The sequence below is a fragment of the Periplaneta americana genome, chromosome 7 (genome assembly GCF_040183065.1).
Source record: "Periplaneta americana isolate PAMFEO1 chromosome 7, P.americana_PAMFEO1_priV1, whole genome shotgun sequence".
NCBI lineage: Eukaryota > Metazoa > Arthropoda > Insecta > Blattodea > Blattidae > Periplaneta > Periplaneta americana.
In genome coordinates this window covers 145,531,932-145,555,145 of record NC_091123.1, presented here as the reverse complement: position 1 = coordinate 145,555,145, position 23,214 = coordinate 145,531,932, and the positions used below count along the sequence as shown (strand labels likewise).

Sequence of the window (23,214 nt, the reverse complement as noted above, 5' to 3'; positions counted from 1 at the left end):
GTAATTTTTTTTTTTTTTTGCCGTAAGTTATTGATATAAGGTCTATATTTAACAGGAACTGCAGTTGTCAGATGTCATTAGCATACTAGAGTGAATGTACCAAATATCCTTTACCTTCCATTGCAGAAATATTTCACAGAGCTTCTTACAGAAAGGGTTACTAATAAATCTAAAGGTCTCTTAATTCCAGGTTCTTCTGTAAATCATTTATTCCGCAATTGACTTTTGTTTACCAGAAAATGTTTGAATTAGTCATCCCTTTAGGTTGATATTCTGTCCTGCTGATGGAACCGTCATTTGGCTGGAAACTTCAAGTTTTTTTTTTTTTTTATTAATCACTATGGGAAGATAATATTAAAATGGATTTGAGGGAGGTGGGATATGATGATAGAGACTGGATTAATCTTGCTCAGGATAGGGACCAATGGCGGGCTTATGTGAGGGTGGCAATGAACCTCCGGGTTCCTTAAAAGCCAGTAAGTTAGTTAGTTAGTTAGTTAGTTTTATTATTAATCACTGCTGTTTTACAATCTGTTTCCAAAGGAATATTCAGTAAATGTGTTGCAAAATTGAACTAGAAAATCTAAGAGTTCTCAGACAACTCTTTAGTTATTGTGCACAAAATTAAGAATGTGATGACACTTGAGGCAATATATTGTTGGCCAGAAGGTTGTTGGCCAGATTTGGATGTAACTTGAGTTGCTGCTGAGATCGACAACTGTAGAAGGTAATTTCTTCCTTGATAGTGGTCACAGTGTACGTTAATATTGGACATGAACAGTGGAGCATTGGCTATACAGTGAAGAAATTTACCTTCGAATCTTTTTAAAATGTTTATGCTGGAATTGCCGGCAGAACCCCTCAATTGTATTCCATATGTCCATAATACTGGTCTAATTACTGTTTTATAGATAATAATTTTGTTGTACAGCGATAGTCGAGAGTGCCTACTTAACAACCAAGCCAGTTGATTAAACTTCAGTTTAGCTTCTATTCTCTTTGTTTTGATTTTATGAAAACTACAAGTTGTTTTCATTTTAATCACAGCAACTTGATGAGCCTAAATGTAAGTGTTAAAATTGTATTGCAGGGCGAGCCCATCTGCGTGAGGCACTGCTGCGGCATGAGGAGAGTCAGAGGCTGCACCGCATGTGCCGTGAGCTCAAGGGCAAGGCAGCACTGACGGGTATGCTCAAGAAGTCCCACAGTCGGGCACTGGAGGCCTACACAGCTGCCGAGGAGGAGGACGACTTCAGGGAGCTGCTTGACCCCCCTCATGTTCTAGGTGCTATATTGTGATTTGATTCTGAGATTTTTACGGAAATATACATTTAAGCATCCATAGTTCTTAAAAGTAGTTCTGGGTATTCTGCGTGTCTGTACAGTGATTTCTCATAACTATTGAATAGATGCTTTTCATATGTATTACTTGACATCACAGTTCATTTGGGAATGAAGGGTAGGTGGAACAGAGAAAAATTCTCTGCAGCACCGGGATTTGAACCTGGGTTTTCAGCTCTACGTGCTGACACTCTATTCACTAAGCCACACCGGATTCCCATTTCGATGCTGGATTGAATCCCCTCAGTTTAAGTTCCACCTCTTAGGTTCCCTCTAGTGGCCAACCCTCATGCACTGCGTCAGAGATGTGTGACAGTGGCACAGTGTCCAACACATTAATGTGCAGAGGTGCACTCATTACGAGTGGCTAAGTGGCCGGGATCCGACGGAATGAGCGCCGTCTTAAATCACTAAGTGATTATTTTCGCATATCATATTATTATGATGTACCGAACTACATATGATATTTCCATGCAGAAATTTTGCATCATCATATGATGAAGGATGGGTGGAACAGAGAATGGGAATCCGGTGTGGCTTAGTGGATAGATCATCAGCACTAGAGTTGAAAACCCGGATTCAAATCCCTCTGCCGGGGAAAATTTTTCTCTTTTCCATTCATCCTTCATCATATGATGACGCAGAATTTCTGCATGGAAATATGATATGTACATCGTAATAATATCATCTGGGAATGATATGCATGAAATACTCGTATAATGTTTACTAAAATATTAATGGATCTGTAATTAAAAAAACTAAGCAAAATGGTAATTTACCAAAACTAACTCATGCGAGTTTTATTTCTGTGTAGAGACCATATGACCCAGAAAAAATGTTGTTCTGGAGAAATACTGTTGACATAATTATAATCGAATTGGAAACTTGTTCAGGCCAAAACTTTAGAACTTAATGATATATCTATAAATTGCTTTACAAAATTAACCTAATCTAGCAAAAAAAAAAAAAAAAAAAAAAAATTGGTTTATTTTTCTGTAAAATATAATAATGTTTACAATTAAAAAAGCTTCAGACAAATGTTTTTTAGGATCTAAAGACAGCTGCATGAATTGCTTTGCAAAATTAACCTAACTCTAGCAGTTACAAAAATAGAGCTTTTTTCATATTAGATACTGATATGTCTTTTCCCACAAAAAGCATGGGCACTCATTCCGGGGTTCATTGTGAAACAAAAAAAAAAAAAGAATAACAGAATTTCAAATACTTACAAGGGAGGGTTTTCAGTAGGACATGATGGATTTGGCTGAAAGTGTGAATGTAGGCTGATATAAGGTTCCTGAAAACGAAGGTGAAAGTCTCTATTGGTAAGTTAGATCATGTTAAAAATGAAATAATCCAATTTGTATCATGTTAATGTGATGTTTCAGCATCCACCAAGTTTCAGCTGTCACTGACACCTCCGGACTTCTCCCAATTTCGTGTCGAAGACTTGTTCCGCCCACTTGGGCCTGTCGCCATCTTCTCAGCCAAGCACCATTGGACAGCCCCCAGGTCTGTGCAGCTGCAGCGCCTTGGAGGGGGCGAAGGTTTCGGTTTCTCGGTGCGTGGAGATGGACCTGTCATAGTGGCTGGGGTGGACCAGGGCAGCCTTGCTGATGTAAGTGCCATTGCAGCAAATAGTATTTGTGGTGAATGACTGTGTGGAAGATATTTCTTGAGCGTAATTTCATTCCATCGGTAATAATTAATTACACAATTTCTCAGTCATTAATAAACCTCCATCACCATCACTACAGTCGCCATTACGAGAATAGATGCTGCTCGTAATATTCGTAAATATTTGAAAGAATTGATTCCTCCTAAGCTTGTTTCTTGATCGTCTTTAATATCCCAGTACTTCAAGAACAACTGAAGAACTATATTCTTCTTGCGTAGATTCAGAGCACATTTCTGGTGAATATTTAATATGGCCTGTCTTGAAAGAGGTGACTTCTCCTTCTCAAAATACTTCCTAACTGAACAGATGGGTTCACTAGCTGCTCCTCGAATTATTGTGGCTTTACCTATTAACTATTACTGGCAATTTTTTCCCCTAATAGAAATGAACAAGTAACTTGGAAGAAGTCCCGAGAGAAGACATGAGTGTCTGGCTTCCCCTCCTCGATTGGACTTTGTAGCATGTACAGGTCACTTCAGATATTTCATTACTCATAACCGAAGGAGGCAGGTTGAGAAGACGCTTCTCTTACCCATATTATATTATTAGACAATAATTATTGTCAGAGGAGTCCATTTTCCTGCAGAACAATAAACATTTTGCGCATTGACGTGGACATTGAAATGTCTGCTGTTCAGTTATGAGACCGACCTTCATTGGAAACATGAATTGCATGTATGTAAGTCTCATTCATCCTCTCGGTACTAAACTATTTTTTTTTCTTTTATAGTATATTGTCTTGTTATGCTTGATACAGCTAAAGTTTTTTTTTCTGATGACAGTCTACTGTTGTTGTTGTTGTTGTCGTCGTTGTTGTTGTGTTGTAGTCGTTGCTCTTGTTGTTGCTGTTACTATTTGTATGCGAAATTTCTATCCAGTACTTGTTGCTTGCCAAACAGTCATGACCTATTATCAACCTTGAACAACAGATTCGCGTGGCCCTTGTGGGATTACCTCAGAGTTAGTCAATAAATTTTCCAAGTTTGATCTTTTATTCCATCCGAATTTTGTTGGGTAGTCTATAATCTATGAAGCATTCTTTTTACAGTGGTATTGGAAGTTTCACTCTTTCCCCATTCTTGCACGAATTCTGTAGACAGACATTTATTCACTAAATAACAATTATTTACGAAACGAGAACTGCACTTTTGTTAAATTCGTTATCATCTTTGGGCGCACTTTTTTTTCTATTCGATGTTTCAAACAAACGTTCCAATTGCTTTTCTTTCTTATCTTTTATCTGTTTCAAGGAACTTTGTTGCACACTAACCATTGCTACTACTCTTTCCTGCATCTGTTAATTGTTTTAGTATTTCCCTTCCCATGAATTTTAATTTGCTTTTACAGCTCCCTAATTCAACTCCCAGATGAACAGTAATGTTTGAATGTGGTAGATGTAGCAATAGAGAAATTATGATAAGAATAGCATAGTTTTGGTTTAGAATTTTAAAGATGAAAGATAACAAGATTGTTAAGGTTTGTTATAGATATGGATGGCAATAAAATAAATTGGGATTGTTCTTTAAGATATGAACTGGATGAAATTGGGCTAGGACAACTGTGGAGATAAATTCACGAAAGAGAAAACAATGTTTTAAATATTATTAGACAAAAATGTAACAATATAGAAAAACAACAAATGTTTAGTTACAAGAATAACAAAATTTAACTACAAAATTACAGGAAAGTTAAAACTGTATGGAGTCAAGAACCATACATAACGGTACCGGTATGCAATAGAAATGCTAGAATTGGTTTCACATGGATTATGTTAAGAGTGTGGAAATTAATGGTTTTAGGGGTACCTAATATAGAAAATGACATATTTATTATGTGGCGAAATGGAAGCATGTGTTGTTATTATATGTTAATGCAGATTAGAGTTAACACAGTTGTACAAGGAATGACAATATTTTAATAATGTTATTGTATTAGCCAAAATACCAATAAGTACAAATGGACAGATAATAAAATCCTTAGGAACATATTTTCGGAATGTACAAGAAAAGTAAATGAGGGAAATTTGTTAAAAAAAAATGAAAGTAGACCTATGTGTTTATGTATAAAATTGTATGTTGATAAGTGAATGATAGCTAATGACAGGATATCACTGCTGTCAATCAACAGTATAACTCACTACAACCAAATACAGTAAATAAAATAAAAAATAAATAAAGACAATTGAAAATGTTTGCACTGGTGTGTACTTGTGGGCAGGGGCGTATTTTGTGGGCTACCGGGGCTACCAGCGGTAGCCCAAGGAAATTACAAAAGAAAAAGTTTATAATATAACATAATGTAATAATTTTGTATTATTAGTTTTATCATAGTAATTAAAATTAAAGTAATTGTTAGATATATTTTGTGTAATAATAGGGTCAGCGGTAGCCCAAACCCTTTAACCAGTATACGCCACTGCTTGTGGGTAGAGTTGTGATAAGTGTTGCTCCTAGCATGTACGCCCAGACATCTTCCTAGCTGGCTATACCTCTCTATATCGAAGCAATGTGACAAGACCAAAGCAAGTGGATACAATAGGAGGATTATTTGGGCTGTTGAGGACCTGAAACAGGAGAGTGGAGTTAGTCACAAACTAAGTCGTGTCCCTGTATGCTATTGCCAGATGTTGTGATTGCTCCTCTTTCTGTCATTCAGTTTGGAGGGATGAAGGAAGGAGACTTCATTGTGTCGATTGGTGAGCAAGATGTCAAGTGGTCGCCACACGAGGATGTGGTGAAGCTCATCAAGGATGCTGGGGATACTCTGAGCCTCAAACTCGTCACACCCATGGACAGGAACTATCTCAAGGTAAGAATATACAGACAGTGGAAGGGATTAAAAGAAAAAGTAGCCAGTGAGATGTTTACATCTGTCATAATATGTCATATCTAGACCCGGATATATATGCATATTGCATGCAAACTAATTTAACATATGCAAACATGGTTTTCTTTGATTATCATGAGTTCATGACAATAGTAATCACATTTTGTTAATATCGTACATATGATTGCATATTTTAAGGTGTATTATTCAGCCACCACGATGGTCAAGTGGCTAGAGTGTTGGATGTATAATCCTTTGGACCCGGGATCGATTCCTGGTGTATCTCCGACTTATAACTTTTGTTGGGCAAGTCTATGGTCCACGTAACATTGGGGTTTTCTACGGGAGCTCTGGTTCCTCTTTGGCATCCCAACAAATCTCCATCATCATCTTATTGTGAGTGTAGCGTAGACAAGCCTCCTATGGTACACCCTGGGCAATGACTGTGTCGGTAAATTGGTCTACATAACTTGCTTCACATGAATGACGTAAGTCAAGTACCTGCCATTAGTTAAAAAAAAAATTATTTACATTGCATGCATATTCTCCCATATCAGTATAAAAAATTTCATATTCTGGACGTATTATGATGTACGAAGCTTAATGAATAAGAAATGATAAAAAAAAATTCTGAAAAACTTTAATTAGTGCTTGCAAAAAATTCTGGGAACTATTCCGTTTGTAAGATGACAAAATTGTTACATGGTGGAGCACTAGAATTAGAAGAGGAATTGGCACAAGAAGAAACATAGACTTAATCCCATGCACCTTTGATTTCTTGTGATGTAGAGAGGTCATTCTTAGTGTGCAAAAATTTGTTTTCTGATAGGCATAGGAGTTCCCTCATGGAAAACGTGAAGATGTAATTCATGGTTTCCTGCAATTCTGAAGCTTGATGTGGGTAAAAGATAGAAATTCTATACTTCAATAATATTTATGAAACTGAAGTTTGTTGTTTAACTGTGTTTTATTACAATGTACTATATTTTACACAACTTTCCACAAATTGTGCATGCATTGAGGTTTAAAAAGCTGCAATCTTTTTACTCCATTTGAAAGTGAAACCATTTACGAGGTGTTATTTTTCGAAATTTATATGCATATTATAGTGCAAATTTTGTAGAGTATATTTGCATGCATATTTCAAGCTTTATAAATGCATATAAATTCGGGTTCTAGTCATATCTCATCTCTGAATAATGTTTACTTTTGCAAAAACTCTCACTTTGTATTAGGACTGCTGAATCGATGCATTTTTACAGACTACAACTCTATACAAAATTTATTCTATTTCCGACCCTGAAGCCCTGCTTTAACTAATATTTACCGTCTTTAAAAGTTAGATTTAATGAAGTGTTGACTTATTTCACGGTAATGGATTCTAAAAAAACTAATTTATTGTACCTTATGTTTATGTAAATTTGACAATCTTGTTATTTGCAGTTTCTATAATGTATGAGTAGAAGATGGAATGTGTATTCAAACCATTGTGTATGGTTGCAAGGCAAAAGATGATATGTCAGTTTTTGGGGGAAAATGAGATTTTGTCAAATGTTGTGCATCCTGATGGCGTCTTTATTTTGGCAAAAGATGACTTGCATATCTCTATTATTTTTCTCGTTGTTATGGAAGATGATTAATGTGATTTTATATTGTCATTCAAACTTTAAATGCTCGCTCCTGGAAAACTGCCAGAGATGACATACCACATTTTGCCTTGGAGCCACATATATTATGCTACTTGATCTTAACCCATATATGCACTGTTTATTGTTAAATTTTGATATGAATACCCACTACTGTTTCCAAACAGTGTGGTTTCATTTAGTATGCCAAGCCATTGAGATTGCTGACAGTATTCAAATATTGTAATGTCATTTCTAAGCTACCAAAGCCTGCAAGTCGGTCCCATACTGGCAGTGACTGATGCTCCATCTATAAAACATGCCACATACATTTCGCTAATTAACCATCTGTACCATACTTTTAAGAAAAATGACAATATTGTTAAATCACATGCATTTCAAGTTCAGATAAATAATTTGTGTCACAAGTTTGTCAGTTGTTGAGTGTGATCATGCCAAGAGTTGCGAACAGTGATCATTTCTGTGTGATGAGCCACACTAAAGTAAAGGAAAGTTCGTAGGAAAATTTCTTAGTCCCTACAAAACTATGAATTGCATTACATGACATTAGAAATCCCTCTCACTGTCTTTTGCCTTGAGATTTTTACCTGCAGGATAATAAAAAGAAGAATGTGTGCAAGTACAATCCCTACACTGTTGTAGAACTGTAAGATATTTAGGACAGCAATTCTTTCATATGTTTCTAAGATCTACTTTGTGTAAATTCGAAGGTGCCAGTTATGTTCAGATGTGCATAGAGAACATTTTCAGCAGTTGTTATCAAATAAGTGAGTAATATTGCTGTCGTTAACTAATGCTTAGTTCTTTGCAATAAAGCAATTAATGCTCTTCCTCTCCAATATAGGAAAAATATTCTTATTTAACATAACTTCAGAGACTTTACTAGCAATAGTTATGCAACATATTGAGGGCATCATGCCAGAAGGGCATATCAACAAATTTTCTGATAGTGAGATATTTGTAATGGAACCTTTTTATGTTTGAAACTATCGTTTGAGAATTACAGTGGACACGAGAAAGAATCAAAGTACAGTAAAATCCCTCATAACCAGCAATACAAAACAACGACATTTTTGGCTAGGCCAGAAAAAAAGTTTAAATCTGCCACAGCCTGGGCCGTCAGTGTTGCCACATTAGGAAGTTCGCACGAACTTTCATTTTCAGTGAATATTCGAACCTAAAATTAGTATATTGGTATTATTTGTGTTGTGTTTTAATAAAAAAAATCCACACAGTTTTTATGTTTATTCAGTTACGAGCAAGTAATAGAGAAATAAGCTTCACGTGTCTGCACTTTCAGCATTTGGCATCATGAAATACGAACTTTTTTTTGTATATACCAGTACTTATTCAATTATCCGACAAAATCTCGTATCCGGAACTAGCCTGGTCCCTTTGGTGCTGGTTAAGAGGAATTCTGCTATACTTTGTTGCATAGCCAAGGAAAGGAAAAATCATTCCATCTTTTTATGGCTGTGTAAAATTTCAGTTTTGTTGATACGCCCTTCTGGCATGATACCCTCGATAAGTAGTAGGTGGAGTATGATTGTTGCCAATATCTGGTTTCCTGTTGTAGTTACAACTAGCCTGTATGTTCTTTAGATTTTATATCAGGGTTGGAGTAGGAATCAACATTTTTTATTGACTTGGATGAACGCCACAGATATACTGGTAACTTGGAAAGGAGAGGTCATTGCAAAATTAGTTGTACAGCAGATGTTTGTTTGTGTGTGAACAGCAGCCGAAGGGTGGACCAAAGGGCTCTGTGTCGACAAGCAGCAGTTCGAGCTCAGGCGTGTCGAGTGGGCAGCCCAGTCCTGCAGGCAGCGTGACTGGTCACCAGCACAAGAAGCTGACGTGGAACCCGTTCCGACGTGCATCTGGCCAGCGTGACTCCAAGGAGCCTACTTACGATGCCAACGTGATCCTCAGATGAAGGAGAGATGTGATGCAGCCATTACGAAGTGGCCATGTTGTGCATTCGTGTTGACAATAGAAATTTATAATTTAGGATGCTGCAAGAGATCTTCATGGAACTGTTTTCCAGTCAGCCCTTATGTTTGATACAATTGGAAAAACAATGTGTTAAACTAATTTAATGCATGTTCCGATATGTTTATTATTTCATTTGATCCATTCCTTTCTTACTTGGACACAACAGATTGGTCCAGATTTCTTTTTTTATTCTTTATAATGTGAAAGTATTAAGTTATTCCTGAATGTCACATTATAGCAAGTGTACACTGTAATAGAAAATATTATGACAAGATGGAAAAATTAAGCGGCATTGTTTATAAAAGTGCTAAATATCAAGTGGTGTTAAAGTTGATGGACACGTGCGTGAACAGTTCACGAACTTATTTATCTTGGACGCACTTCCGATGTCCCCACCACGCAGACTGACAGCTGCAATACATTGAGACAGGACTTGGTGTTTGTGCAGGATGCCCCATGTTACCGCACCAACCCAAAGGGGCCAGTTCTATCCTGGTAGTGTATTATGTGTACATAGACATATATATTACGTTATGTATAAAAGTATATAAATATTTCATTAAAACTTGTACAGATTCCTCAGCAACTAATGTAATTATGTACGTCTAAGACATGCGAGTCAGTCAGTACAAAATGATTGTATTATCATTATGAGAAATATATTATTCTGAATATAACTTTGTTTCAGTATTGAAGCATTGCACTTAGTCATTATTCTCATTTATGTTTCATCTGTTTAAGTCACATCATATCCTTTATAGCCTTCTTGACTTTGAGTTTAGGAGTTTACAGCAGGGTAAGACGTCATAGCTTCGAAATGCATGACTAACGAAAAAGACAGGCTACGGTGCGACAACACATTCTTAGTCATAACATGGTCAACATTGAATAAGTTTAGGTATAAATGCAAATTTAACATGAGTTTAATAAAATAATTCCTTTGTTTTTTCTAGAACTTTCCAGATGTCTTTACATTAGGTGATTGTCAAGATGGCCATGACTAGACCAGAGATTCTCAAACTGTGCGTCGCAATGCCCTGGTGCATTACAGGTCTTTATCTGGGGCGTTGTGGCTACATGGGGTAACTAAAATCTACCAATATAATGTATAATGAAGTGCAACATTCAAATTTTCACTACGTGTACATATTTATTTTTTTTTCTAATGTTGTATCTTTAAATTTAAAACAATACAAGCTAGTAATGTAAAATACTATTTTCTTAAAAAAAATATCGCCACATCGAATTTCAGGTTTTTTTTGTACAGGGGTGGGGGATTATAAGGAAAATGTGACATATGAAAGGAGACGTGGTCTCAAAGTTTGGAAACTCCTGGACTAGACCATGATAACCACGTGACTCGGATTTGTGCCGTACCTATCTTTCTTGTTAGTCTGTTCAAAATCGTTGTTGCATAATATGATTTTATGATGACACATTCCAAATAAAGAATCATCAGATTCAGATTGTAACACACTCAGCACATGCCTATTTTGGCTGGTGTCATATTCATAACTTGAGCAGTTGTTCGGGTGTATGTATGTCTACCAAGTACCATTGCAACATCATTATAGCTTTCCCACATCATGGCCTTATGGACGCACTGTATACTAATTGGAAAGGTTTAATGCAGATGACACGTGATAGCTTGGGCCAAATAGTTTTTGGATGTTTACTCCATTTCAATGGTAACAGTGCGATGTTGCCCAGTGTGAACTCAGTTCATTGCTACAGCCTTGTCATTGCAAGTGGTGCAGTTTGATTTATTATTACTAATTGGTGTTAAAATTTATTTACTGCATGTGTGAGAATGTACTTCTGTGAAAGTATGTTTAAAGTGAGATATGTGAAAGTAATTTATAACTTGTAGCCTATATTAAGGACTCAGCATCCGTTTCTTTAATTTTTTCATTTACCTTAGCTATCTGTATTCTGTTGTGAAGGGAAAGGATTCTAACAGCTAAACTCAACTCACGATCTCCAGAACTTGTCTTTAATTATTTATAGTTTAAAACAACACACATGTGATTCAAGATGATAATAAATACATTATGTTATATATAAGGAAAAGCGACAGGTAATATACTTAAATTAATTAGGTACACATAACAATATCAACTGCGCAAGTGATACAATATATATTGTACAGATTTGTTGAACTTTGACGAATAATGTTGAAGGTAGTGTGGCAGTCTTAAAATGCTCTGCAATGAACAAGTGAAAATGATTTTGTACTTGAGTCTTTAGTAACGAAATGACGTAGAGAGTGATAAAAGGATGCCCAGATCTGTTTCATGTAACTCGTGTATTTGTAGACATGAGTTACATCTGAGAAAAGTTCAGTTAAAAATATGGCACTACAGAATTTAGAATGAAGTCCCTTCCAGTTGTTTGTTTTCGACAACACAATCGGTTAAAACCGTAGTGAATGTTGTTTTCGACCATACAATTGGTTAAAACCGTAGTGAATGTTGTTTTCGACCATACAATTGGTTAAAACCATAGTGAAATATGTCTTGTTTTGCTGTTACTGCGAATTATCGCTTTATTTACGGAAAAAATGCTCGAGTTCCATGAAAAACTAAATTTGGCAACAGCACCCAGCTGTCCATGCTGGGAAAATTCTGTCATTCGCTAAGTACCTATAATATAGAGAGTGCTATTTCCATGGGATTCCATAATTGCTAGTAAATGAGGTTCTTATATTGTGCCTTGTTTACTGGCACATTATTATTATTATTATTATTATTATTATTATTATTATTTTATGGTACACAGGTCTGAAAATTATTAATATAATGAATAAATAATACTGTTTCTCCTATCCATGCATGGGTGGCTTCATGAAGTCCGTGGGGAAGATGGTGACTGGCAGCAAGGGTGTGGTGGGAAGTGGAGCCATCGTCGTGACTGGCACTGGCTCATCTGTGACGCACTCTGTGCTGGTGCTGAAAATGGTGGGAGATGTCGTAGTAGGTGATGCTGTGGTGACGCCCTCGCAAGGCATGTATAACATTTCTACATCATCCAATGCGATGTTGCCGAAGCTGCAGCTCTGGTTGAAGAATGACTGGAACATGAGCTGCAAACACAATAGCTCAGCACAGAATTCTATAGGTACGGGTCCTAATTTTGCACAAAGAAATCTAGGTGACGCAGATGACAATACTTTCTCATTACCTTTATGATTTACATGTTTTGCAACAATTTACAGTGTGTCTATAAAGTCCCACACCATAGGACAATTGAAGCATATGCACGAACAAACGTCTATGTCACATTTCATGTATATTTAGAAAATTAGAAATGAAGTTGATGTTGTCTGCGGAGCAGGGCTACGTCGTATCAGGTAACATAGACTTTTGTTCCATAAATCAAAACAATAAGTGAGCGCACTTACTCACATGGAATGGATGCATATAGAAAGAATAACATATTTTTAGGTTAATGTTTTTAACATAATTATAATGTTTTAGTCTGTGAAAATAATGTTGCTTTAAATTTGTACCGGTAACATTGTTGCAGGAAGCGATGTGATATAAAACTTCTGTTCCATGATTTTCAAAATGCATTTCGCTTTAGAATGTTCGAAACACTGAGGACATCTGTTGGGATATGCTCAAACTACGTGTAAATCGGATCTAGGACATTATAGACCTTTGTTCCATGAATAACTCAAATTTCACAAAAATGTAACAGACATTTGTTCATGCATACGCTTCAATTAATAATAGTAGTTTTTTATGTGCTCCGTGAGGCTCAACACACATTATCCTAATTCATGCCCATTGCTGTATCTTCTCTGTTATGTATTTACATTACCATTGCAACAAGTTGTCAACCAGTGCTGGAATTGAAAGCTATTGGTGACCGACTTGCATGGGTCATGCAAGGTGACATCTCATCACATTTTGCCCCAGCAGTGCGTGATTGGTTGGACAATAACTTTCCCCAGTGGATTGGTCACAGAGGTCCTGTCAAATGGACTTCATGCTCGCCAGACTTGAATTCCCTGATTTTGCTTTCTGGGGAAATGTTAAGTCACTGATCTCAAGCGTCAAGATTCGAGACATGGAACATCTACGCCAAAGTTTAGAAAATGAGTGACGAGCCATATTATCTGGCTTTGTGACCCGTATTTTAAACAATATGTGGTTTCGTCTCATGGACCTGCATGGTGTGTGGTGAAGCTATGGTGTGGTTAAAGCTATGCTGTGGGACATTTAGGATACCCTGTAGTTCTTTATCATGTTATCAACCACATGTCCCTTTGTAGGTAGTTTATTTTCTAAAGCTCTTCCTCTTCATACTATACAAGATTAGGCGTATCTCCCTATTTCAGTTACATCATTTCATCATTGGTCTCCCATGTTTATTTTTCTCACAAGGTTTTATTTCATTATTTCATTGGGATCCTAAAACTATCACTCAAAATGTCTATACACCCAAATAAGATCAACTTGTTTCTCCTGCATTACATACAGAGTGTTTCATGTTTCATCACACAATCAAAAATCTTTGCCAAAGTGTTCGGGTGGTCATTCTAAGCAAGCGTTCATAATACACAATGTGTTGATTCAGCTTCATTCCCAAGATAAGGAATCAAATGCTTGTATACACCAAAAATGTCTTAAGAATTCATGAAATATCCTGTCTGCCTTCTGCGAGGTTCGTCAGTTGTTTTTTTCTATTATGTACCAGCAGAGAATGCATACATCCAGTGTAACTGATAATGTCATTGTTATTGGCCGCAATAACATATGTAACATTGGTCTTCAATTTGTATCAGTAAGGCATGAGTGAAAAGGTAGTATGCTAAATGCCTGGATTGTATTCAAACGAGGAATACATGAACATGCCATTTGTGTAATATTTTTTTGCACCTCCTCTTCACTCACGCCTCACTGACACAAACTGGAGGTCAACATTATTCTCATCTGTTAGCCCAGCCTATCACAAGATATTATCAGTTACACTGACTAATACATTCTCAGTCGGCTCTTTGCAGAAATGGACAACTGACAGACCTTGCACATTCAACCAAGTTTCACGTGTTTGTACAATATCTGTGATATAACAAATTTATTTCAGTTCTATCTTGAGAATGAAGCCAAAATGAATACCTGATGTATTATGAACTCTTACTTAGAATAACTATCCAAACACACTGGCAAAGCTTGTCGGTTTTATGAGGGAATACTCTGTATTATGAAGGGTGTATTTTTTTATAATTGCAAAAATTAAGATAGATTTCAGTTACAAATTGAAGTTTTTTACAACATATGTAATTAGAGCAGTAATTTTTAAATCTGTTATTTAACGAAGCCGTATCAGTTGCAGAATTATCTAGCTTTAGTGAAATTGGTGATTGTGAGATGGTATTTTGACAAGATGAGACCGAGAATTCTTTCAGTGATCACCTAACATTTACCTTAGAGTTGGAAGTAATGTATGCATTAAAATAAACAGTGCTTATATTATATGCTTATATTTAATATAGACATTACAACGAAGTGAAGAGAAGCGATTAGAAGTATTTCAAATGTGGATATGGAGAAGAATGAAGCATATGAAGTGGACAGACAGAATAAGAAATGAAGCTCTATTGGAAAGAGGGGGTGAAGAAAAAACAATGCTGAAACTGATCAGGAAGAGAAAAAAGAATTGGTTGGGTCACTGGCTGAGAAGAAACTGCCTACTGAAGGATGCACTGGAAGAAATGGTGAATGGGAGAAGAGTTCGGGGAAGAAAAAGATATCAGATGATAGACGACATTAAGATATATGGATCATATGGGAGACAAAGAGGAAGGCAGAAAATAGGAAAGATTGGAGCATGCTACATTTGCAGTGAAAGACCTGCCCTTGGAAAGAAAGCTTTGAATTAATGAATATAACATTATAAATTTTACATTGTATAGCATTACAAATGAACACTTTCTTTCTAAGGCACTGAATAAAATGCTGAGAAAATTTACTTCAATACAAGGGAATGGTTTCCACACATATTTCGCACAACTGGAGTTGAAGGTATTTTAACGGAAATTGTTAGCTTTGAAAATGCATGTTTGAATACATGCAGCACACTAACCAGGAACATCACCAACAAATGTGCATAAGTAATTAACTCGCTTTCGAATGCAGCAAGAATTCAACACTAGATCTATGACTATGTTTAGAGTTACAACGAAAACGTGTATTGCATACGTTCTGTCCATATTATCCGGATTATAGCTTCCAGAGTTTGAACTGACAGAATAGGAATTACTTTCAGAGGCGAAAGGAAATTGTAGACTGAAGTGTAGCAATTACAGCATTGACAAATTCAGAGAGAATGGAATAATTCAGTGGTATTTCTCTTACAAAATATCCGCTAGCGATAAATTGGCAACATGTCCTCAGAGACAGAATTCCAGAACTTATCTTTGCAGACCGCATGAGATGAATGAAATTGGCCTGTGCGTTGTAAGTACCTTGAAAGGCCTGGTGACATAGATAGGCACTTGCACATGCATCCAGTGACCTGTGCTGGTGGAGTTCTCCCAGACTTCGAAGGCAGCGTCGGGGTCGTAGAAGAGCTGTGTGGGTGCGTTGAGGAAGGCCTGTGACAGGGCCAGGCGCAGGTCGCAGTCTGCCTGCAGCAGATACCAGAAGCGCACACACCCTAAGGACCCACGCGGGTCATGTTCTGCCAGCGCATGGAAGTTGACAGACAGGAAGTAACCTGGCGTGGCACCTGCCTGTTCGTAGGAGGCATACACATAACCATCTGAGCTGTTGAGCGCTCGCCAGTTCCACACTGCTGCACCACCATTCTTGAAGCCACACGTGTGTGTATTGAAGGTGCACACCTCGTCATAGGGGAAGCCAGGCTTGGGCTGATCATCTGGTGTACAGAAACCAGTTTTTTTATATTGGGGCAACCACTCTCATAGAGCATTTGAACTATTATTTTACTTCAATTTTATAACAAGCTGATATCCATAAAAAGTAAGCAGATTAATTATTTTTATTAATTATTTACTTCATTATTACTGGTGGTAATGTTGAGAAGATTTTAAGAAATAAATATTATATTACATTAATATGAGAATGGAATTTTAGCAGTTATAAATTGATCATTTTAGATGCCAGATGAAATTTCTTCGTCACAAAGGTGACATGTGACATGGCACTTGAGACTAAAATTGTCCAGTCCTGTGTGTACATACTGTAAAATGGTGATACTTGAAACACCGAGGTTACTATACCTGTTTTTTTTTTTAAATATGGTACATGACATGAGTGCTGTGATCGGAAAAACAACTGAATGTCACATAGTGTAGTAGGCCTGTTGCCATGGTGAAAACAGTTGAGTTGCCAAAGTTACAGTTCCCTCGTGGTGAGTGTTCAATAGCTCTCTTGGCGCCATTTATTGTGCACACAATGTTAGCATTGATCGTCTGTAGCTGCATTTAGATTGGCAACAGGCCATAATTGTTTGGCTAAACACCTGCATAGAATTGGAATGTATCAGTCCCCTAACTGCCCATTGTGCAACTCAAACCAAGAAATGGATTCGGAACACCTCAAAACCTGTGCTTCAGTGGCTGGTCATGATAATATCTTTGAAAAATATTGGAGTGCAAGAGGTCAAATGACTTTATTGTCAAACACCTGGCATTAGAAAACAACAACAAGATGTTAGCATTGATACATTTCATCTTTCTTTTTTTTCTTTTTTTTTTTTTTTTTTTTTGTAAATTTTTGCATTTTTTTTTTACCTTCGCGTCAATTGTCAATGAACGTTTTAACGTCAGCCATCTAATGTTAATCCCACTAGCTGACAGCGTGGTAGTTCATATTGGCAACATAGGGCTGTAGTTCCAAGCTCGGCTGCTTAACTGTCATGTCCCATCTTAAAGAAAGACAGGTATAGAAACACTTTCACCAGTAATTATTTAAAATGGTGTGGCAACACTACTTTTAAATTCCTTCCAATTGTTTTGTGGCCAACTTGTAGACCAAAGCCAGGAAGATCATTGCTCATCATCATTAGATGAATTATCATAATGTAAGTGATTTTAAATGGGTATAATTGCAAAGGTAACAGTAATAACTAAAAATCATAGCTTATGAAACTTCTACTATAAACTATATGAGTGAAATAATAAAACTTGTAATCAAACTTAACCTCACTTATTGTAATATTTAGGGTACACCTAGTTCTCTTTTTCATTCTGCAATTATCAGAATAATTTATAGTAGATTAATATGGGGTAACTTGAAACATACCATACATTTCAAATTACCCTCAAGTTACCCGATGGATTTCCAATTAACCCTCAGTGAAAATCTTACCTCATTTGCAGTTCTATTTGATTGATGGATATTTAATGAGCTTTCTGGTTCCATTTTAGCTTAAAAATACCGAGGAAGTATAAGAAGTTGCCATATGAATTTCTCAGATTAAACTCTTCAAAAAGCCAAAATTATGAGCATTAAAGGGGATGAGTTTCAACTTTCCTTCATGAGACAATCGATGAAAGCTTCTAACATTTACATTTTCCCAGAAGAAAATTATTATTAATTTGTGAAAATTCAACACACTGTGTGTGCAGTAAAACCATTGTTTGTAATAAAGGGCCGCTATTGCATTGCAAATGAAATGTAGGCTACTCATTTATAGTTTATATGAAAGAAAGGAAATTTTCTGTTTTCATTTATAAAACTTAAATTTTATCCATTTTGAATCTTGCGTACCCTACTTTTAACACTTGAATATAATTAATTGATAAACTAGTGGACTTACTCGTGTTAATTAATAACACGAGTAAGTCCACTAGTTTATCAATTAATTACATTTTGTATTTTGTACCAAATGTTCTATGAAAATTAATTTGTACTACTGAAAAAATAAAATATTGTTTAGTAACATTTCTTAATTAGTTTTCTTTATTATTTTTTTGTTTCAAGTATCACACTTAATTTCTAACTTGAAAAGTCAGCATGTTCTCATTCATGTTTCAAATATCACCATCCTGTGGGGTAACATGAAACTAAAGACTAAAAATTCAGTCTGCAAACAGAATTGAATGAGATGTTGCACCACCGGTGCCACTGGCGGCCTTATATGTATCATCAGATCAGAATTATATAAAAATTAAGGACTTTGTTTAAATTAAATTTTGAAAGTTTTTCAAGTAAGTAACCCCAATTTACGGTAACTGGTTTTTTAATGAAATACACTCTCTCTCAACAGATAATTGTTCGCAACTATGCAGCTTATTTTTCTTACTGGGTCCTTACCGAAAATATTGTTTATCTCAAACTGTAACGTACCTGCTTAACAATATGCCAATTTTCCTTCAAAGTGTGACCAAGATAATGTATTTTATTACCAAATTGTATGCAATATGTTTTGAAAGAGAAGCTGTGGTCATTGTCAATTTGCAGCCTACTTGCATAGCTTGGAAACAATATTGTATGAATACCTGTTCATGCCAGCTCACCTGGGCACTTGTATAGTTTATGAATGCGTCGAATGTCACTGGCACTGAGGCCAGGCTTCTTCCAGATGGGTCCGATCACCACACCGTTTTGCGTGGCCTGCAGTGTGGGTGATACTCCATCCTGCGGCGCAACACACGAACTCAATTGTTGAAAATCAATTTGGAAATCATACTGTCACGTAACGAAATGAAAATGAAGCATTTTAAATGGGGTGGTAGTCCACAGACACCAGCGGAATTGAGCCTGCGCTACGTACCTTGGAGAAGGCATACTCGTCATACATCATGATGGATTTGTAGTCGAAGTTCTCTCCAAGGGTGTCCACTGTGCTGGGGTCGTGTTTGGCAAAGGCCGACGTAAAGCCCTGCAAGACAAAGACTTGGCTGTACTGCAGAAGAGACAAGCATATTCACTGTTGATGTATGTGAAATACTTCAGCAGTAGACATTCGTTTGATTGCTGAAACATGAGATTGATCTAACGGAAAGTCAGGCACAGGAAACCTAAATCTATTTCTGCAAGCAGCATCCCTTCAGAAGTTGTGCCATATGTGATAGATCGTAATTATTTAAAATATCACTTCCACTTTTCTTTCAGTCTTTATATTATTGCGTGTTTGTAAACTTTCGAAATGAGAGCTTCTGAACATGCGAGCATGCATTTATTGCTGCGGCTAGTCCTAAAACTGTTAATTTCTGTCTGATCCACAAAAGTGTGTTTGTTACGTGAATGAAATTTGATTTGTACTTTCACATTATTCATTAACATTTTCAGCAGCACATGCGCAGTAACAAATGAACTGTCTCTTATGGCTATCTGTGATTATAGACTGTTGATTGTTTTTAAATAGTTCAGCTATGTATGCAGGCTTGTAGACTTCGATAATAATATTATTTTTTTACGTAGAATGAAGCAGTCAGCAATCTTTTATGAGCCGGTGAAGGCAGTAAAAGACAGAAGAGCCAGAAAGATACTTAACTTTGAAATTTATAAGACAATCAAAGTCAAAGTGAAAACATGGCTTATTAAAAACCCATTCTATTCTGTGCAAGAATATTTTGAGTTAGAAAATCAAGCTGTACATATTTTTTAGGTTTCTTTCTCTGAATTTTATTATTATTCTGTAATATATTAGGAAATTCTCATGAATTGTCAAGTTAATTCTTGTTTTATTGTATATAAACAGAGTGTATCAAATAATATTTGTGATCAGTGTGTTACAATTTTCATCTAGATATTAGCCTATTTTTGATAATCTTGACTCTCAATTATAAACTCTAAGGAGTATTTGTGACCGTTTTGTTTTATCTTTAGTGTTGTAATAGAATATTTTTCATTTTTGTACGATTATTTCACACGTGTAATTTGACAATGTCATTAGCTTTTGCTATAGCGACAGCTAATAAATACTATACTATAAAACTACTATGCTATACTACTACTATGCAATCATTCTGAAACACGATTATAATAATTACAAAAGAAGTAGCTTGTGAACTGCTATACGTCTCAAAGTTACTGTTCTCATTGAAATAGTTTTATATTTCTTTAAATTTAACTTCCAATTTTGTTTATTACTAATGTTCAGAATCAGGATGAGAAATTTCTATCAAATTACGAAACCCACCTGCATCATTAACTGATAACTCTTGACAATTTTCGACAAATTTGATTTTTACTTCTTATGCTAGAGGGTATGATATGGTCTGCTGTAACAAATGATGGCACTCACAGGAATGATGTTCTTCCAGTAGACATAGATCCATGTATCACGGTCAGGACGGTTCATCTCATGCCAGAAACCGACGGCATGGCCCAGTTCGTGAATCACAATGCCCAGGTACCAGCATCGCTGCCCCAGTGATAGACGCTGCTCACCACCACCTACACGCCCCACAGGGGACCAGCAGGCCCCGCTGCAACATCAAGCGAACAAACCCATACTATGCTATGAGCGAAAGCACATGGTAAATTGTAGTACACAATTCATTTAGTATTTCTATTACATTGAAGTTCGTAATCCATATCACTGTCATATTCATCGTATTTGTTTTATTTAACAGTTTTCGTGTGAAAAACATATTCAAGAATAAATCACTGTACACCCCTTCGTACTGTTAAGCATTAACTATCACTACGTAAAGTAGCAATAATGATGTCAAGAATAGGAAATGGCTTCACAATTGCCTCTTCATGGTAGTGCTCTATGTTTGGTAAGAAATAAATACACTTAAAACCTCATATAAGCTGATGATATATTTTAATGTATGTATCCAATGCCAACCCACATCACTTTACATGATTCGGGTTCCGCATATTGCAGAAGATGGCAGGACTGTGACCCATTTTCTAGTTGTATACCACTTCGGCGGGCCACACTCTACATGATGTGTATCTGTGAATTTTTTTTTATTTTATTGGGTTATTTTACGACGCTGTATCAACATCTAGGTTATTTAGCATCTGAATGAAATGAAGGTGATAATGCCAGTGAAATGAGTCCAGGGTCCAGCACCGAAAGTTATCCAGTATTTGCTCATATTGGGTTGAGGGAAAACCCCGAAAAAAACCTCAACCAGGTAACTTGCCCCGACCGGGATTCGAACCCGGGCCACCTGGTGATGAAGATGAGGAAAGGAGAAGGGGAAACCCGGTGCTGGCACATAGCCTACACCTGTCGAATTGCACCAAGGGGGCCGCCAGACTTAACGTCCCCATCCGACGTCCCACTATCAACAGTGACATATGTCTTCTCTTCATATGCACTGCGGAGAGATTTGGGATTTAACCCAGGCATATTGGTGCACAATCTAGTGATTAGAAGTTGTGCACCGCCATCTCTCCTAGTCCTGAGGTAGAAATTTTACATGAAAATTTCTTTCTTATATACTGATTTTAGTGAACATCAAAATATTACCAGAACAGATTATAATATGTGCATAGCTATTTTATGTGTATTTGTGCAAACTTAAATTATATACATACACCTACTTAAACTGCAGAACTTAAAAAAAAAAATATGTTAAATATCTTGCTTTTTTTGGTTTTTTTTGTAGGGTTGTGAAAAAAGCCTTTTGTGTGCAATAAATACAGGAAACCAATGTTTATCTTGTTATTTGGGAGTACACATAAATTATATCATTTATATGTGTCCCTTCAATTATATTTGAAGAAAGTCTATAAGTGGCATTGTTTATCCAAGTGTCAGGCTTGAATCTCACAAGTGATACCAACAAGGCATAACTTATAAGGCAACTAGGTCAGGAGGTCATGGGATAGAGTGGCCAATTCCTTTCTCCCATAAATGGCATATAAAATGTGTAATTAGAAAGTATGTGTCATCCATCCTTGTAACATCTATTTGCTTCCTTTTGCAGCATGATAATTCAATGCATTTGCCACATGGTTCTTAAGATGTGATATAAAAAAATAAAAACAAAACATAAAGCATCCACCCACTCAGTTCTCTGAACTGTAAATGTTAAGAGCAAGGGTAATGCATTCACGTACAGTTTCAGTTCAGTATTCAGGATGTGTGTTCTTAAAACAAGTAGTACACGAATTGTATTGTTCAGTCAGATATTCGAAAAAGGCCACTGACGTAATGGAATGTTGTTACTATAAGAAGGAGACATTATTAATAAAATTTATAATATATTTTGACCATCAAGTCCTGCCTACTCTAAAGTAATTTCAAGAAATTCGTCAATTATTTGTTAAATATTTAAAATCCATATTACTTCACCATAATTTCAACCAGTAAATGGCTATTCTGCCTGCAGTCTCTTCCTTCCTATTGTACATACATACGGTCTTTTTGTATCTACAAAGTTCTCAAGTTAACAGCATCTGACAAAGCCTGTTGTAAACTCACCTCTCAGGATTGAAGAACACTGTGACATAGTTGGCCTCGCCCGTCCACTCCTTGAAGCGGATACATGAGTGCTGGTGATAGTGATCCATGGCCCGCATTAAGATCTCGCACTGTGGTGACTCAGGGCATCCTGTAACGCACATGGTTCATTGCACCATATACAGAATATTTCATAGCATAAAGGACAATTTCAAGACATGTTCCCAAGTTATGGTTGATTTTATATTCCATTTACATTCCCAAACATAGACTATCAATTCCATCTTTCGCTCATATACATCAACTCTTTCCTCTTCGTTGTCTTCTTCTTTTTCTTCTCTTTCTTCATCATTCATCTCCATTTCTATCTCTCTTTTTCTCCCA

The 23,214-nt window shown here is 36.4% G+C and overlaps 2 protein-coding genes across 8 annotated transcripts in view; one reads left to right on the top strand and one right to left on the bottom strand.

The window, feature by feature from the left end:
* Nucleotides 1-10,163, top strand: part of Rhp (GTP-Rho-binding protein rhophilin) — a 287,147-nt gene extending 276,984 nt beyond the window's left edge. For all 7 annotated transcript variants that reach the window (XM_069831455.1, XM_069831462.1, XM_069831459.1 and 4 more), the window contains 4 exons: nt 1,091-1,285; nt 2,730-2,959; nt 5,675-5,827; nt 9,230-10,163. In XM_069831455.1, coding sequence (XP_069687556.1) covers nt 1,091-1,285; nt 2,730-2,959; nt 5,675-5,827; nt 9,230-9,427 — 776 coding nt within the window. In that variant the 3' untranslated portion in view covers nt 9,428-10,163. The remainder of the gene's footprint in view (nt 1-1,090; nt 1,286-2,729; nt 2,960-5,674; nt 5,828-9,229) is intronic.
* A 417-nt stretch (nt 10,164-10,580) lies between these two features.
* On the bottom strand, nt 10,581-22,976 carry LOC138703533 (meprin A subunit beta-like). The gene is made up of 6 exons (XM_069831480.1): nt 22,852-22,976; nt 20,710-20,893; nt 19,234-19,341; nt 18,977-19,097; nt 15,959-16,371; nt 10,581-12,568 (listed from the first exon to the last, which is right to left on the bottom strand). The coding sequence occupies exons 1-6, from the start codon at nt 22,947-22,949 to the stop codon at nt 12,308-12,310; spliced, it is 1,185 nt and encodes a 394-aa protein (XP_069687581.1). The 5' UTR covers nt 22,950-22,976; the 3' UTR covers nt 10,581-12,307.
* Nucleotides 22,977-23,214: the final 238 nt, after the last annotated feature.

Coding starts and splice junctions, on each gene's coding strand:
- LOC138703533 (XM_069831480.1), bottom strand. CDS start 22,949: ATGCGGGCCATGGATCACTATCACCAGCACTCATGTATCCGCTTCAAG. Junction 19,342..20,709: donor ACTGGAAGAACATCATTCCT/GTGAGTGCCATC, acceptor TTTGTCTTGCAG/GGCTTTACGTCGGCCTTTGC. Junction 19,098..19,233: donor ACGAGTATGCCTTCTCCAAG/GTACGTAGCGCA, acceptor GTTGCGCCGCAG/GATGGAGTATCACCCACACT.